The sequence below is a fragment of the Varroa destructor genome, unplaced genomic scaffold (genome assembly GCF_002443255.2).
Source record: "Varroa destructor unplaced genomic scaffold, Vdes_3.0 BEIS01000003.1, whole genome shotgun sequence".
NCBI classification, from domain to species: domain Eukaryota; kingdom Metazoa; phylum Arthropoda; class Arachnida; order Mesostigmata; family Varroidae; genus Varroa; species Varroa destructor.
The window spans coordinates 7,441,925-7,455,014 of NW_019211456.1; the positions used below are offsets into that span (position 1 = coordinate 7,441,925).

At 43.1% G+C, this 13,090-nt stretch overlaps 2 protein-coding genes and 1 long non-coding RNA gene across 5 annotated transcripts in view; 2 read left to right on the top strand and 1 right to left on the bottom strand.

Moving 5' to 3' along the window:
• Nucleotides 1–749, bottom strand: part of ifc (delta4-sphingolipid-FADS-like protein ifc) — a 28,024-nt gene extending 27,275 nt beyond the window's left edge. For all 3 annotated transcript variants that reach the window (XM_086985229.1, XM_086985228.1, XM_086985227.1), the window contains exon 1: nucleotides 597–749. In XM_086985229.1, coding sequence (XP_086841355.1) covers nucleotides 597–660 — 64 coding nt within the window. In that variant the 5' untranslated portion in view covers nucleotides 661–749. The remainder of the gene's footprint in view (nucleotides 1–596) is intronic.
• A 5,612-nt stretch (nucleotides 750–6,361) lies between these two features.
• LOC147756458 (uncharacterized) overlaps nucleotides 6,362–13,090 on the top strand; it is a 17,553-nt gene continuing 10,824 nt past the window's right edge. Inside the window, exon 1 of the long non-coding RNA XR_015324936.1 lies at nucleotides 6,362–9,248. This is a non-coding gene — a long non-coding RNA (uncharacterized LOC147756458). The remainder of the gene's footprint in view (nucleotides 9,249–13,090) is intronic.
• LOC111247386 (uncharacterized) lies at nucleotides 9,245–13,090 on the top strand. The gene has a single exon (XM_022798211.2). The coding sequence runs from the start codon at nucleotides 10,641–10,643 to the stop codon at nucleotides 12,384–12,386; it is 1,746 nt and encodes a 581-aa protein (XP_022653946.1). The 5' UTR covers nucleotides 9,245–10,640; the 3' UTR covers nucleotides 12,387–13,090.

A 13,090-nucleotide genomic window follows, 5' to 3' on the forward strand; every position in this document is an offset into this window, starting at 1 on the left:
GCCGCTGCCGCTGCTTCTGCTTTCCGTCTGCACTCGCCTTCGCCTTACACGCACAGCAGACACTGACTGAATGAATGAATGAATCAATTAACGAAAAGTCTGTTAGTCGAAGGTTATCTGCTGCTATACGTATGTGTTCTGTTTCCATGGAGACGAGTACGGCTGGCCGTCTGAAACACCGTTTAACGGCGGTACGGGACGTAAAGCTCGAACAATCGGTTCTGCCATTTCCTGTGATTCTTACTGTTGTTATTATTACGTGCCCATTCAAAAAAATATCAAAACAAACAGACAACAACCGCGCACAGGTTTCTACTTTGTGCAGACGAGACCCTTCGACTAACAATATTCGGGGTAGCAGTAGTAAGGGCTTTCGCCCCATGAACCTTGGATCTCCTAATCTTGGTTCGGTAGGTAGTTTCTATATTATTTCAAGCCGAAAGGCTCGAAAAGATGGCTAATGTGCTATAAAATTCCATAAATCGCTTAACGATTCATGCTTCCGTTGAGTTCCCCACCTCGCTAGATGAGTTAAGTCCCGGACGGGGTCTTGTCTATTCTACCGAAGCTTCCTTTTCCATTTTACAGGTACTAACCATTACTGTTGACTTCCAATGTCGAGTATGTCATGGATAGGACTGGGTTGGTGGGTGTAACCATTTGAAGCAGGTAGAAGAACGATAACAGAAAATTAAGTCGCCCGTGTGGGTTTACAGAGCATTACAATTTGTCCATTCAATTTTTGTCGAACATACTTTTACCGAGAGCCGGGCCATGACAAGTGTCATTCTAAAAATCTATTTTAGAATAAGGCTGCTTCTCGTTGCGGATCGCGAGGGGAGCTTTGACGGTACGGTAAGCGCCTCCGGGAAACGCCGCACGAAGCTGTAAAACTAAAAAAAAGCCGTACATGTATGATAACTGAATTATCGAAAAACGAAAAAGTCAACTATAATAGATATTTAGCTATGCAAGAATTCGAACACGCCAGAGGAGTGGAACCTACTCGAACCCGTTCTCAATTGTTTTACAAGATCAAAAAGTTTTCTGAGCCTCCAGCTTTCTGTCGAAAAATACATCGTAATACACTAACATTGTATCAAGTACTCAATTTTTCAAAGGAAATTTCTGTAAAATTGTTCTACTTCAGCGATGTTATTGGCGTACAGCAAAAACGCCGCCGAAAAACCACGCGTCGACAAACAAAGTGATTTCTTAGACCGTTGTGCTATCATAGCCAAAACATGGCGCTGGCTTACCTAACCTATTTGTCAATAAGCTACTCCTACATGGCGTTAAAGACTGACAATAGAGCGTAGGATTTTGATAGGTTCAGTCTAAATATTGGATAGTCAAAAAAGTATTGACGGCTTCAATATATGAAATGAGTAATTTGTACATGTAAAGTGGATACTATTTTATTATCTGCCAAGTGATTTTAACCTCGATTGACACATAGAATCTTCTATTGAGTAAAACATTTAAATAGCAATAGCAATAATTCAACAAATACTTTACGTCTATTAGAGCAAATACTCGATCCTTTGTGAATGCACACTATAAAACTGTTGACATAAAAATCACTACAAAAAATATGTTTGAATGGTGTATTTGCGGAAAGGTATCGGCAACACACATGGTGTCGACAGTTGAGCTTTATAGAATGATAAGTTCCGTGGTAATTAAGGGACAAGACTATACCGCTGACGAGGAACTTTAATACTTGATACTAATAATATTTAAAGCAGATTCTAAACGGGACGTCGATTAATATAGATGAAGGTCATACCTACAACCCTCTGCCTAACCATAGATGATACACATTGAAGGTTGGTAGACAAAAATTATTTACCAGTATCATTTTTCTCATTGAGATTATTGCTCGCTTAGGTTTGCATATTGCAACTCCATAAAACTTTTCCATATTTTAAAAATTATGACCTGTTTTGCGCAGCGATGGAAAACAGCAACTAAAACTATTGTATATACTCTTTGAATTAGTTTTTCAACGTCATAACTCTCATTTTAATGATGACTTCGTGTTTTGGAACAAACGTCGCCCTGTTATAACATTTCCTTTAATCGTAAGAGGCTATTTTGTGTCTCACTTCTTGTATTAAATAGGCAACGCAGCAACATGTCCAGTGAAACCGTAGAGCGACAGGGACTCAACTAGTCATTTTCAAAAGTAAAACAAAAACTATCGGTTAAAATTAATATCGGATCCTATAAAGATTACCCTTGAGAACACCCTGAACCTTGCATAGTTTTCCTGCAAATTATGGCGGAAAGTGTTCCGGAGGTAAGTTCTTCAGAAAACATAGCTAGCACGAAATAGAATTTCGCCTAAATTATTCACATTAAAAATACTCAGCCAGCCACTTGTTGAATGTGTATTCGAACCCTAGCATCCCAACTATCTACAGGTAACTAGGCATGGTTGCTAAACAGGTGGTCCCACCGGAATCATTTGACTAGTTATAAATCATCACCATTACAATTACTATAAAGGTAACTCCAGCTCGATTGACTCACATTTACTTAAATAAATCTGTATACGAACGTCCAAAGTACGATCGGAGATGTCAATATCATACAAGATTTCAATGGTGTCAGACTTTCATCATTTCTGGCAATGGTCACAGCGTTCAGTCAAATTAGTTTCTATGAGATGTGACCGTACAAATCGATTGTACGAAGTTTTCCCCTCATCGAGTTCTGTTGGTACAAATACTGAAACTCGAAGAAGTTACTTTTTGATTCATAACGGCAAATATTTGTTTTAAATGTTGTAATTCGTCTACTATTTATCTAACGACTTTCGTAAGCTGTTCTCGCTTAGGTCCCCTATCAATTAAAGCCTCAGATAACATACCTATTTGCAAGCACTTCAGTAACGCCGGAATATATATGCACGTCTTATCTATCGCCTATATTCTGTAACAGTGTCTGTTTTCTTGATTTTGAAGTTGCTATTAACAGCTGAAAGAGCGCTCTGTTTACTCGTTCGCAAGACATCTATCGTAAATCTGGATTTGCAATCACATTTATAATTCTTGCCGACGCAATGCGCCGTCTTTACACAAACAGTGTAAAATAATTATTACCACGCCCCACGCAGGTTATCATTATTCTCGAGGCGGGTTTTTCTTTTTCTATATTTCCTCTCTATTTATTCATTTCTTATGTCTGTCTACTCGGAACATTTTGGATTTAATAATGCTTAAAAGCATCTTGCGCTACAGGCCATCACGCATTTTATATATCTAATCTTTTTATCGCTGGTAATCTAACCATGCCTTAGTGGTAGTTAGCTTCATATAATCACATCTGCCTACAGACAAGACATATCATTTGAGCAATGGTTCTACGCCTACAAGAGTACGGCAATGCAGGGATAGATTGAAGCTGCCTGTAACCACCTTCGGTAATGAATATCTCGTTACTCGAGATTTAATAGAGTTTCATTCGTACCGTTCCGACAAAATGCATAGTACCAACGCAGATTCTCAACGGCATTCGTGAACAGTTAACAAGGAGAGATTCGTCTCTTTTGCACTGAGGATTTAAAAAGATTTGATTAATTAATTCTGTGTGACAGCGTCACCATCAATACAATAATTATAACAATGAGAGTGTACTATAGAGTACACTTCTCAGTAGCTAAAGAATATAAGCTGCTCTTTAATAGCATACGTCAATTGAATTTAAACTTGTGGTCTCTAATATGAAGATGTGGTCACATGCGTTCTCAGGCGAAGATACTTTCGTAGCAAGAGCTTCATACACTGCTACGCCAGAATACTTGCGATCCTTTTACGATAAAACTCACTTAATCTCCATTTGTTTTTACCTGCAAAGAACCACTTCAAGCCTACTGCACTCTACGGAAACGAATTTTTACCTCATTCGATTCTGAGCACTATCGGTATTGCGATGAAAAAGGAGCCTAATTGGTCTTAAAGTAATGAGAATTTTCTACTGAGTACTGCGCAACGCAATACTATCGACAAAGAGCTATTATACTGTGTGTTCCTCCTGAGATTATACTAGAGAATGGCCCATGGATTTTGCTCGCACATTGAAAAGATAATCGTCATTTCAGATCAAGTAAATATTGCGCGCTATTATTAACACGTTGGAGAAACAAACACTGATCATAACCGCATGCTGCCAGCCGTCACTAAAAAGATATATAAGATTTTTCTTTTAAAGGGTTTAAAAGATTTCTTGTATAGTAACAGCTTGGGATCTTAGAAATTCCGGCCTAAGAAACCTCTAAGCGAAGCGCAGCAGCGGCAGGTTCTGTTCTGATGGAAAAATCTGAGTGATTTAAAAGAAAAAACAACACCATACACCGACACTATAGAAGCTCTGTTCATGATTCCTTTTGAAACTGATGAAAACATATTTGCATTATAAAAATAGGAAGGATATATCGATTTGTTTTCTCGATATGCATGTGCATCACTCTCCGTTTCTGTGATGCGTTTGTAACTCCTAAGGCTATGTCCGGGGTCATATGCCTGCGTAGGCATGCATAGCTGTAGGCCACTTTTGAAGCCTAGCTGTAAAAGCCGCCGTAAAAGGCGCTGTAAGAACCGGTATAAAATTCGTAAACATATAATAATATAACGAGCAGGAAGGATTTAATACGACCACAGTTTAACATATCAGCGGAACTTTGTAGCGGCTTCCAAAAACTTACTCAATACTCCTAGATCTATACGCGACTCGTCTATTACCTCAGATGAGAAAATAACGGAATCGCTAAATTTGTATTAATTTTAAAGAAAATGACTTTTTCTATTTTTCATATGCAGACGTAGAACTAGATAGTTGTCTTCAATTGTCTGTAGCCTTATTAGATAAAATAAATACTTTATTAAACTTATTAAATGTAATATCATATATTTCAAAAATCATTTTTTCTTAAAAATTATAAACATAGTAAAATTCTTATAAAACATATATCTGCCCGCACGGTAGACCGGCTTAAACACTCGGAACGATTTGCAATACCAAGGAAAAATATAGATTGATACTACTATATCTCAACCAAGTAGTGCAAAGTTGCAGCGGATCATAAAAAGCTGCCAAATACTGTTCTTCTCGATCTATATTTGATCGGCCTATTATCTCAACCGAGTGAATGCTAGAATCTTACTTTTTAAATTACTGTTTCTATTAGGATCAGATGTATCACCCGTAATTTTAAAGATGAAATCATCTTATCATAGTCAAGCCTTTATCCATGCTTTAAGCAGAACACGATGTTATTCACGACGTGAGTCTTGAAAAACGCTTAAGGTATTGTATCCTTTTCCAGAAAGGGATCCTATAGATCTCAGGAAATGTAGCGAGAAACTAAAAGGCAGCGATTAGGTGTTAAGTATGTTAATACGAAGACTAGATACTTTTATGTTCGCCAATGTGTCTAATGCACTCACATTGAGATTACTTTTTATGTTTTTATAAGCTTATCAAATCACACGATCATCCATACATATCTTAAATATAAAATAATTTTACGTCGTTATCCTATACTTGATTACTTCGTGATTCTATTTAATGCAAATACCGAAGATTTTTTTCATCCTTCTCTAATAGAGCAGTCTACGACGACAGTCCATACCAGGCTGGTTTGTTAGCGCACCTCAGAGGTCCTCGAGTAAATAGTAATGAATTAAGCCATCAGTTCAGAAGTATTCTCTGGTTTATATATTGGAAGCTGTGTTGAAATAAAACTGCCCTTAAATTTAAGTGGTTCTATTACAGGTACAATAAATACGTCCACCACTATATTTGCAGTAGTGTAGGAACTGTGTTAAGCGAAGCAACCCACACTATCGAGGGTCTTTGTTATGTCCCGTTCCCACTGGAGCTTTAAGAAAACTTAAATAATAGTATGTGTCTACTCATGTAATACTAACTTCTAACTGATATAATACATACGCTTGCAACACATATAATAAAACGATTCATTGAATTAAGCCATAACAGAGTTCCAAGAAGAATACTTTTCACCGTTTACAGTAATGCGCGAAATCTAATTTGAGCTATATTTATTAATAAGCTTATCGAAAGTCGCGCCCTTGCTAAACAGCTGTTTCCTGTTTTTATTATGTTTTGAAAAATAATCGGCTGGTTAACGAGAATTTCTCTGGTTGTTCATTTAAAAAGATCGCCTAGTTGATGGTGGACAAACATCGAGCAGTTCTGCGTTCGTATGATACGCCAATACCGATAATAAACTCCGCATTCTATTCACTTTGATTAAAACTACAACAATGTGAGAACATTGTTGCGAATAAAAGTGTGTTCGAAAGTGATAAGGATCGTGACGGAGAATTTGAAGCACTTAAAGGTAGCTTGCTAGGCCTAGTACATCAAACTGCGCGCTGCGCAGTTCTTTTAAACTTGGCGCTCTTTCGCTGTTGATCCGTCTGGGGTGTTTTCTTGTGAAAATGCAATACCTGTTGCCCATCGTGTAGATCCAGTCAGCAACTCGACGGAACACGATCTGATTGTTGTATCGGGGGGTGGGGTGGAGGTGTTGCTTGTTTACGATTCTACTGATGTCGCTTCAACAATTATTACCTACTGTGCCTTCCGCCCATTTTCAGAATCTGTTCCATGAACTCCTTCGATATATACTGTATGTACCCTCTCTCTATTCGCAGCGGTAACAGCATGCATATGTCTGCCTGGCTGTCCGTTTCTCCTAGTAGCTGGGAAGAAGCGGACGGACGGGAAGGGGACGTCGTTCGCGCGAATCAGCGCGCGTTCAGCCCACACGTCTACATGCGCAAAATCATCGTCTTCACTACCACTGCTAGAACTAATAATAACAATAATGATAGACATTACGCGACCGGACTGAGAAATGACTCGGTCAGCGGTGCCGAAATAAACAGGGAGAGAGTGATATTGTCGTCGTTTTTGTCGCTCGGTTGGTGCTAGCAGTGATAGGCGCCATCTTTGTTGTTGTTGTTGTTGCTGTTGTGTTGTTCCCGCGTTCCTTCTGTCCGCCAATCGATGAAGCGAGCGAGTAGGCAGTCGTCCGCCTTCGTTTGGCCTCTGGCCGACGACGATGGTGCTGCTTCTAGCGATTGCGGTGTGACATGAGCGAGTGCTCTCAATGAGTGAGCGGCGTTGGCTCGACACTGCGCAGCGGGCAGAGCCCGTATAGCAAAGAGAAATCTCTATTTGAATGTCTCTCTCTGGATGTGTTTGTGCTTGTGAGAGTGTGCGTCTGTGTCTGTGTTTGTGTCTGTTCTCCGCATGTTCGCCCGCTGGCTTCTGCTCGAAGCAAGATCAGCCGCGGTGTGATATATTGAAAATGTTTTGACACAGACTGCTGCCGCCGTGCAATCGTTAGGCAGCAGCGACAACCGAATGGCCCGCTGCTGAGTGCATGCGGTCGATCTGTCTGTGTGCCGGTTTGTCGTGTGTTCGTGAGCTCCGCGTTTGTAATGGTGGTGTCGTCTGTCGTTTCGACGCCCGTCAACGCCACCAGTGGCTGCAATCAACACTATCTTCACTGAACTAGGACTGTGACAGAAAGAGAAGGCTCGCCGTGTACTGTGAGCCTGTGTGGCGTCTACCGGTCTCTCCGTGAGCACTAAACATCGTAGCCACTCGGCTGTGTCCTGCAAACGTTACCGCACACAAAACTTGAATACCTGTAGACTGGTGCCGCCGTACTCGCTGTTGCTGTGTTGTGATCCGTTACGGTCTACTACAGCGTACGGCCTATTCATCCAGGTCTCAACTGTTTGACTTCAAAGCGCTCTTTGCGGTGCAGTTGCAACAGCCAACAGGAAGGCAGGCTTTGAAGACTGACGTTATTTTCATACACAGGAAAATAGACGAAAGAACGCTAACAACCGAGCTCATTGAATACTGCAGACTCTAGCGAGGATACTGCTTCTGCTATCAGCACAAATAAGTGAAACTGAAGGCCAGTGCGATGTCCTATTACTGCCGGCACCAACGCTATCATTACTGTGCTTACACTGTTTACTACTGCTGTATCAACAGCTGCCGCAGAGTGCGGATTACTTTCATCGAACAGTAGTAGTAGTAGTAGCAGTAGTGGTAGTAGTGGTAGTAGTAGTAGTAGTGGTAGTAGTAGTAGTAGTAGTAGTAGTAGTAGTAGTAATAGCAGCAGCAGCAGCAGCAGCAGCAGCAGTAGTAGCAGCAGCAGCAGCAGCAGCAGCAGCAGCAGCAGGACGACAACGACGATGATGATCACATGCTTCCTATAAGTGGGATACGCGAGAAGAGCGTAGTTTGCTCGGTAGTTGCCTGCTCCTGGCGCCACCATCATCGCTGCTGTCCGTCTCGGAAAAGACTATCGAAGTGAGTGACTCCCACCGCGAGAGCTACAACAACACACTGGATGCTGTATTCTACTTGTATAGAGTTTGTTGTTGTTGTTGTTGAATGAGTTCCTCATTGAGTAAGTAAGTAGTCGATCAACCTCCTTCAATTGTATGTCGACATTCGTATTGTTGAACGTGAATACCCATCCCTTCATGACGCAGTTGGATGTTGCGTTATCGTGTGCAATCGTTGTTACCGCCGCGGGCGCTATATTTCTACTATTCTCTATAGTTTGGCGACTACGGTTTCCTTCGGTGATGTGTTGATGTTATTGGCGCCACTGGTGCAAGAACGATCGCCATCGTCCCCACTTCACTACAGGCTGCTATTTGCAAGGCGAAACTGCCTAGTTAAGCTGACTGAACCGACCGATATTTCGAGTCTGGCTCAGCAACGCTGTGAGAACGTTGCTGCATTCCGCCGTCTTCGTCGTCGTCATCGCCGCAGCACCAGCAGCAGCGGCGGCAGCGAAGCCGTACCGCCTACAGCATCACCATCATCAGCGACATCGCGGCGATCTCTCTATCGGCTGCGCTGCTGCGATCGGTGGTTAGTCGCTGCGTCTCTGTGCTGCATGGAACCAGTAGAGGCTGGAACAGAGTGCCTCGCTGCCTACCGATAGCCACGAACCTGACTCTTCTCGTTATCGCTTTTGGTTTGTATCTGTGCGTGACTGAATATTGCCCCTGGGCTTCGTCCGTTATTCACGGATTCAAGTGGCTCATTGCTGGCTTTAGCGTCTTTAGCACTGGCAGTGATCAACGCTACGGGACTTGGCCGTATTCAACCATTACTCTGTTGTGAGTAACAAATGTAAAGGGGAAGAATACCATCCATCTGTCCGCCTGCTTGGGTCACCGGTTCGTATTGTATAGTTTTCGCACTGTAGGTGATCAACTGTGATTGTGACTGACTTACTAAGTACATCTTGAGTTGTCGTTTCAATGATGCTCGTCTTGGTAAAAACAAAAAAAAACTTTTCTCTTGTAAGCCATAAGCCTTTGCAGGCCATTAAAGGGCAACAGTAGCATTAACTTGCAACGACAGCCTAATAGTACTGTTGGTAGCAGCGATACGATTCTACTTCACCATAGAGGTTGTCGAGATACGCGCACACCCGCCACACGGACAGAGAGAAGGACAACGGGTGCCAAAGGCAGACGACTAAAATTACTCACAATAATAATAGCAGTGATAATATTAATAATACTAATAATAACAATTTTAATAATAATAAGTCTAACAAACTACGTACCGAGCCGTTACCGCGGAACGAGCGGAGCGGAAGTCAATCAACAAGTTTTCAGTTCTTTTTCATCTTTTGCGTTGGAACTGTGTGTCGTATGGAGATCCATATCGTAGCTACAATTTCCTGTTTGCTATCAGCTCCATGCATGGACAGATATTCTTTATTAGCACTAATACTACCGTTACAGTTGTGCTAAACGTGTTATCTTTGTGGCCGTTGTCATGTCAACGTACTGTTCGAACACGGAGTAGGATTATCGATTTTACCATCTCGTTTATCGTGCAGTTTTTATAGTTTGTGCCGTGCTATCTTAAACGCTTTTTCACACTTCTCCCTTTGACGGTGAGGACTTAACGCGAATGACTCTACGTCGTGTCAGTGCGTGAACGAGTTACGAATCTAGTGTACAAAAGCTTCGACGGAGGTTACTGCGTGTAATAGTAGTTGTAAAGGTAGTAGTAGTAGTAGTTAATGAAAGAAGCTGCTACTCTATTGCTATTGAGGAAGCCGGACAAGAAGGAAGAAGGGGCTCGCCGTATCTGTTAATAATCTCGCTGATGTTTCTATTAGCGGCGTTAGGAGGTTAGCCAAGTGGCCAGTGAGCAGCGAATGTTCGTTATCATTGGCGGTGTCAACGGCGGCGTTTTCGTCGCCGCCATCGTTTGTCTTGTCTCGTAGAATTTGCTGTTACGAACGCGTTGTTGGCATCAGTCGGCAACGTTGTTGGTCTCTCCCCACGCTTAGGCTGCCATAGGGCTCTCACGTCTGCGTGTCGTCGTCGTCGATCGGAACGTTACCAGCTGTTCTGTTGTTTTGTAGCAGTGACTACTCCTGCGACTAACAGAAGTCTCAAGCTGGGCGATGCAGTGTGCTTGTTTTCGATGTCACATCGTATCGTCACTGGTACGAATACACTAAGGGGAGCTTCATTCCAAAATTCACATAAGTTTTGGTCGAATATTTACGACACTGGGGTATCCGGTGCTTGGCGTGAGTGTGTTTCATGGCGATAGAGATCGGGCGTAAGGCCCTATCCAAACTGTCGTGCTTTCTATCATCGGCCAAGATCAGCCGCTGTGCGTCCCCGCCGCAAAGTCCTCGGGACGATCCGGCCGCCGGTGGCCTGGGGGTGCGTGGAGGCCAGACCGTGGCGGCCCTTAGCATGGAGGCCGAATTCGATGAGATTGAACGTGCCGGGGATTGGCAAAAAAAGTACGTCGACCTGCGACTTCAAAGTACTCCAAATCCCAACCCACTCGCTGCTGAAAGTGGGGTCCTGTTTGCAGAAGCGAAAAAGCTCGACAACCGCAAGCTCAACAGGTACACGGATGTGCTGGCATTTGAGCACTCGCGTGTTGTCCTATCTCGGGGAGATGTAGACTATATCAATGCAAACCATTTAGTCTACGAACGGGCCCGACGAAGCTATATATTGACGCAAGGACCCCTTCCAGAGACAGTTGGACACTTCTGGCTAATGGTATGGGAACAACGGGCGCCTGTCATCATCATGCTCAACAAGATCATTGAAAAGCAACGACTCAAATGTCATAAATACTGGCCAGATTCTGACGAACCGCTTGATATCGAAGAACTCGAACTCAGTGTCGAACTTCTATCTGAGGATGAGACCGATAGCTACATTCGGCGCACGATGCGTTTAGCAGATGGCAAAAGTGGCGATAGCCGCGATGTAATACAGTTCCAGTATACTGAATGGCCAGATTTTGGTGTTCCGAATAGTCCTGACGATTTTCTTGAATTTCTCGAACTTGTACGCGGCTCAGGTCTACTCTCAGGCAGCGAAGGAGATAAGGAGAAAGGTCCTCCGGTAATACACTGTAGTGCTGGTATTGGCCGATCTGGCACCTTCTGTCTTGTGGACTTGGTTCTTAAAATGCTTGAGGATGGTACAGTAAAGGACAATGGCGATATAAATGTACAACATATCTTGTTAGAATTGCGCAGAGACCGAGTGGGCCTAATTCAGACTCACGAACAACTTAGGTTTGCGTATCAAGCTCTCATCGAAGCTTCTAAACGCCAACGTGGCGAATCTACCTCTTCCGCATTCAGAAGTAGAACTTCTTCTGCTGGTGGTAAAAGTAGCCATATCACTAGTGGAAGTAAAGATGTTAAAGAACCAATGGAAACTGAACAGACTGGCTGTAACGGCGATGTCCGGCATCGGGTTGGTGGGCGGCGTTCACGACCGGGCGATGCTGATGAGAATGACGAAAATCGAAAAATCGTTACAGTGGGCACAAGTCAGGACTTTGTCGTTGGTGCGGAACAAAACGACGTTGTTGACGAGGATAATATTGTGCTTCCAACAACAGCAGCTGTTGCAGCAATTGTGGCTCGTGATAACAGCGGTTCCAGGATTTCGAAAACGGCTGCCACGAACGATCGGACAGCCAAGATAGACGGAGAAGCAGCAGTTGAACGAACGTGTAGCAGCAGCACCAGCAGCAGCAGCAGCAGCAGCAGCAGTGAACACATGAACACCAACGGTCCTGAACTCGACGTAGAGACGATGCAGGAAAAAGCTGGAGAGCAGAGGGATGAGGAGCTTCAGACCGAAGCGGAGGAGGGTGGCGAAGAAGAAGAAGGGGCGGCTAGCGACGGCAGTGGCGCTGAGGACGAGGCTTCGTCTCCACAGAAACGCGCCCACCACCGTCTCAGTCTGAACAACTCGGACTCGAAGGAGGAGCCGATCCTGAAGAGAACCAGGAGTCAGGACGAGTAGTGTCTGTGGCTGACGCCTGTAACCAGGCCAGTGGTGCGCGCTATTGCCACTGCTGTACAGAAGCCCTGTGGCCTTCTTGCTAGTTGCTTCACTACGAGTGTGCGCGTCAGCTGAGCCAGGAATCAACCAGAAATCATAAATCACTACAGCCAATCATGACCATTAGTACCACAATAACCATTATAGCTACAACGAATATTGTTACACAAAAAAGGACAAGAAAAATATCCCACCCACAACATCATAAATCGCGCTATGAAATTCGGTAATAAACAATCGACAGCTAACCCTAATCTGTCCTTCATTCATGCTATAAACAGACAACAAAACAGTGTACGTAATTTCTTTATTAGCGTTTTTATGATAGAATACAGTAGAGCAGATTCTAATCTCCCTCATTGATTAAAAAACAACAATTTAAAAACAGCACGTACCTCGCATCTTTAGGAAGATGGGCAGGCATATATCGATATCTGTTCTATATGATACATGTACGCACATTCACAGACATACAAAGACGTGCAGACATAACACCGCCGACACGAAACGATGCAAATAAAAAATTGAAAAAAAACTTACAATAAACAATGTAAAAGGAAAACGTGAACACGTTAATAAACCTACCAATGCATCTCATCGTAGGCCACTGTGAGAAACTGCCAAAGGGTGAGAACAGGCGCCACAAGCTTAAATATATGTGGTCA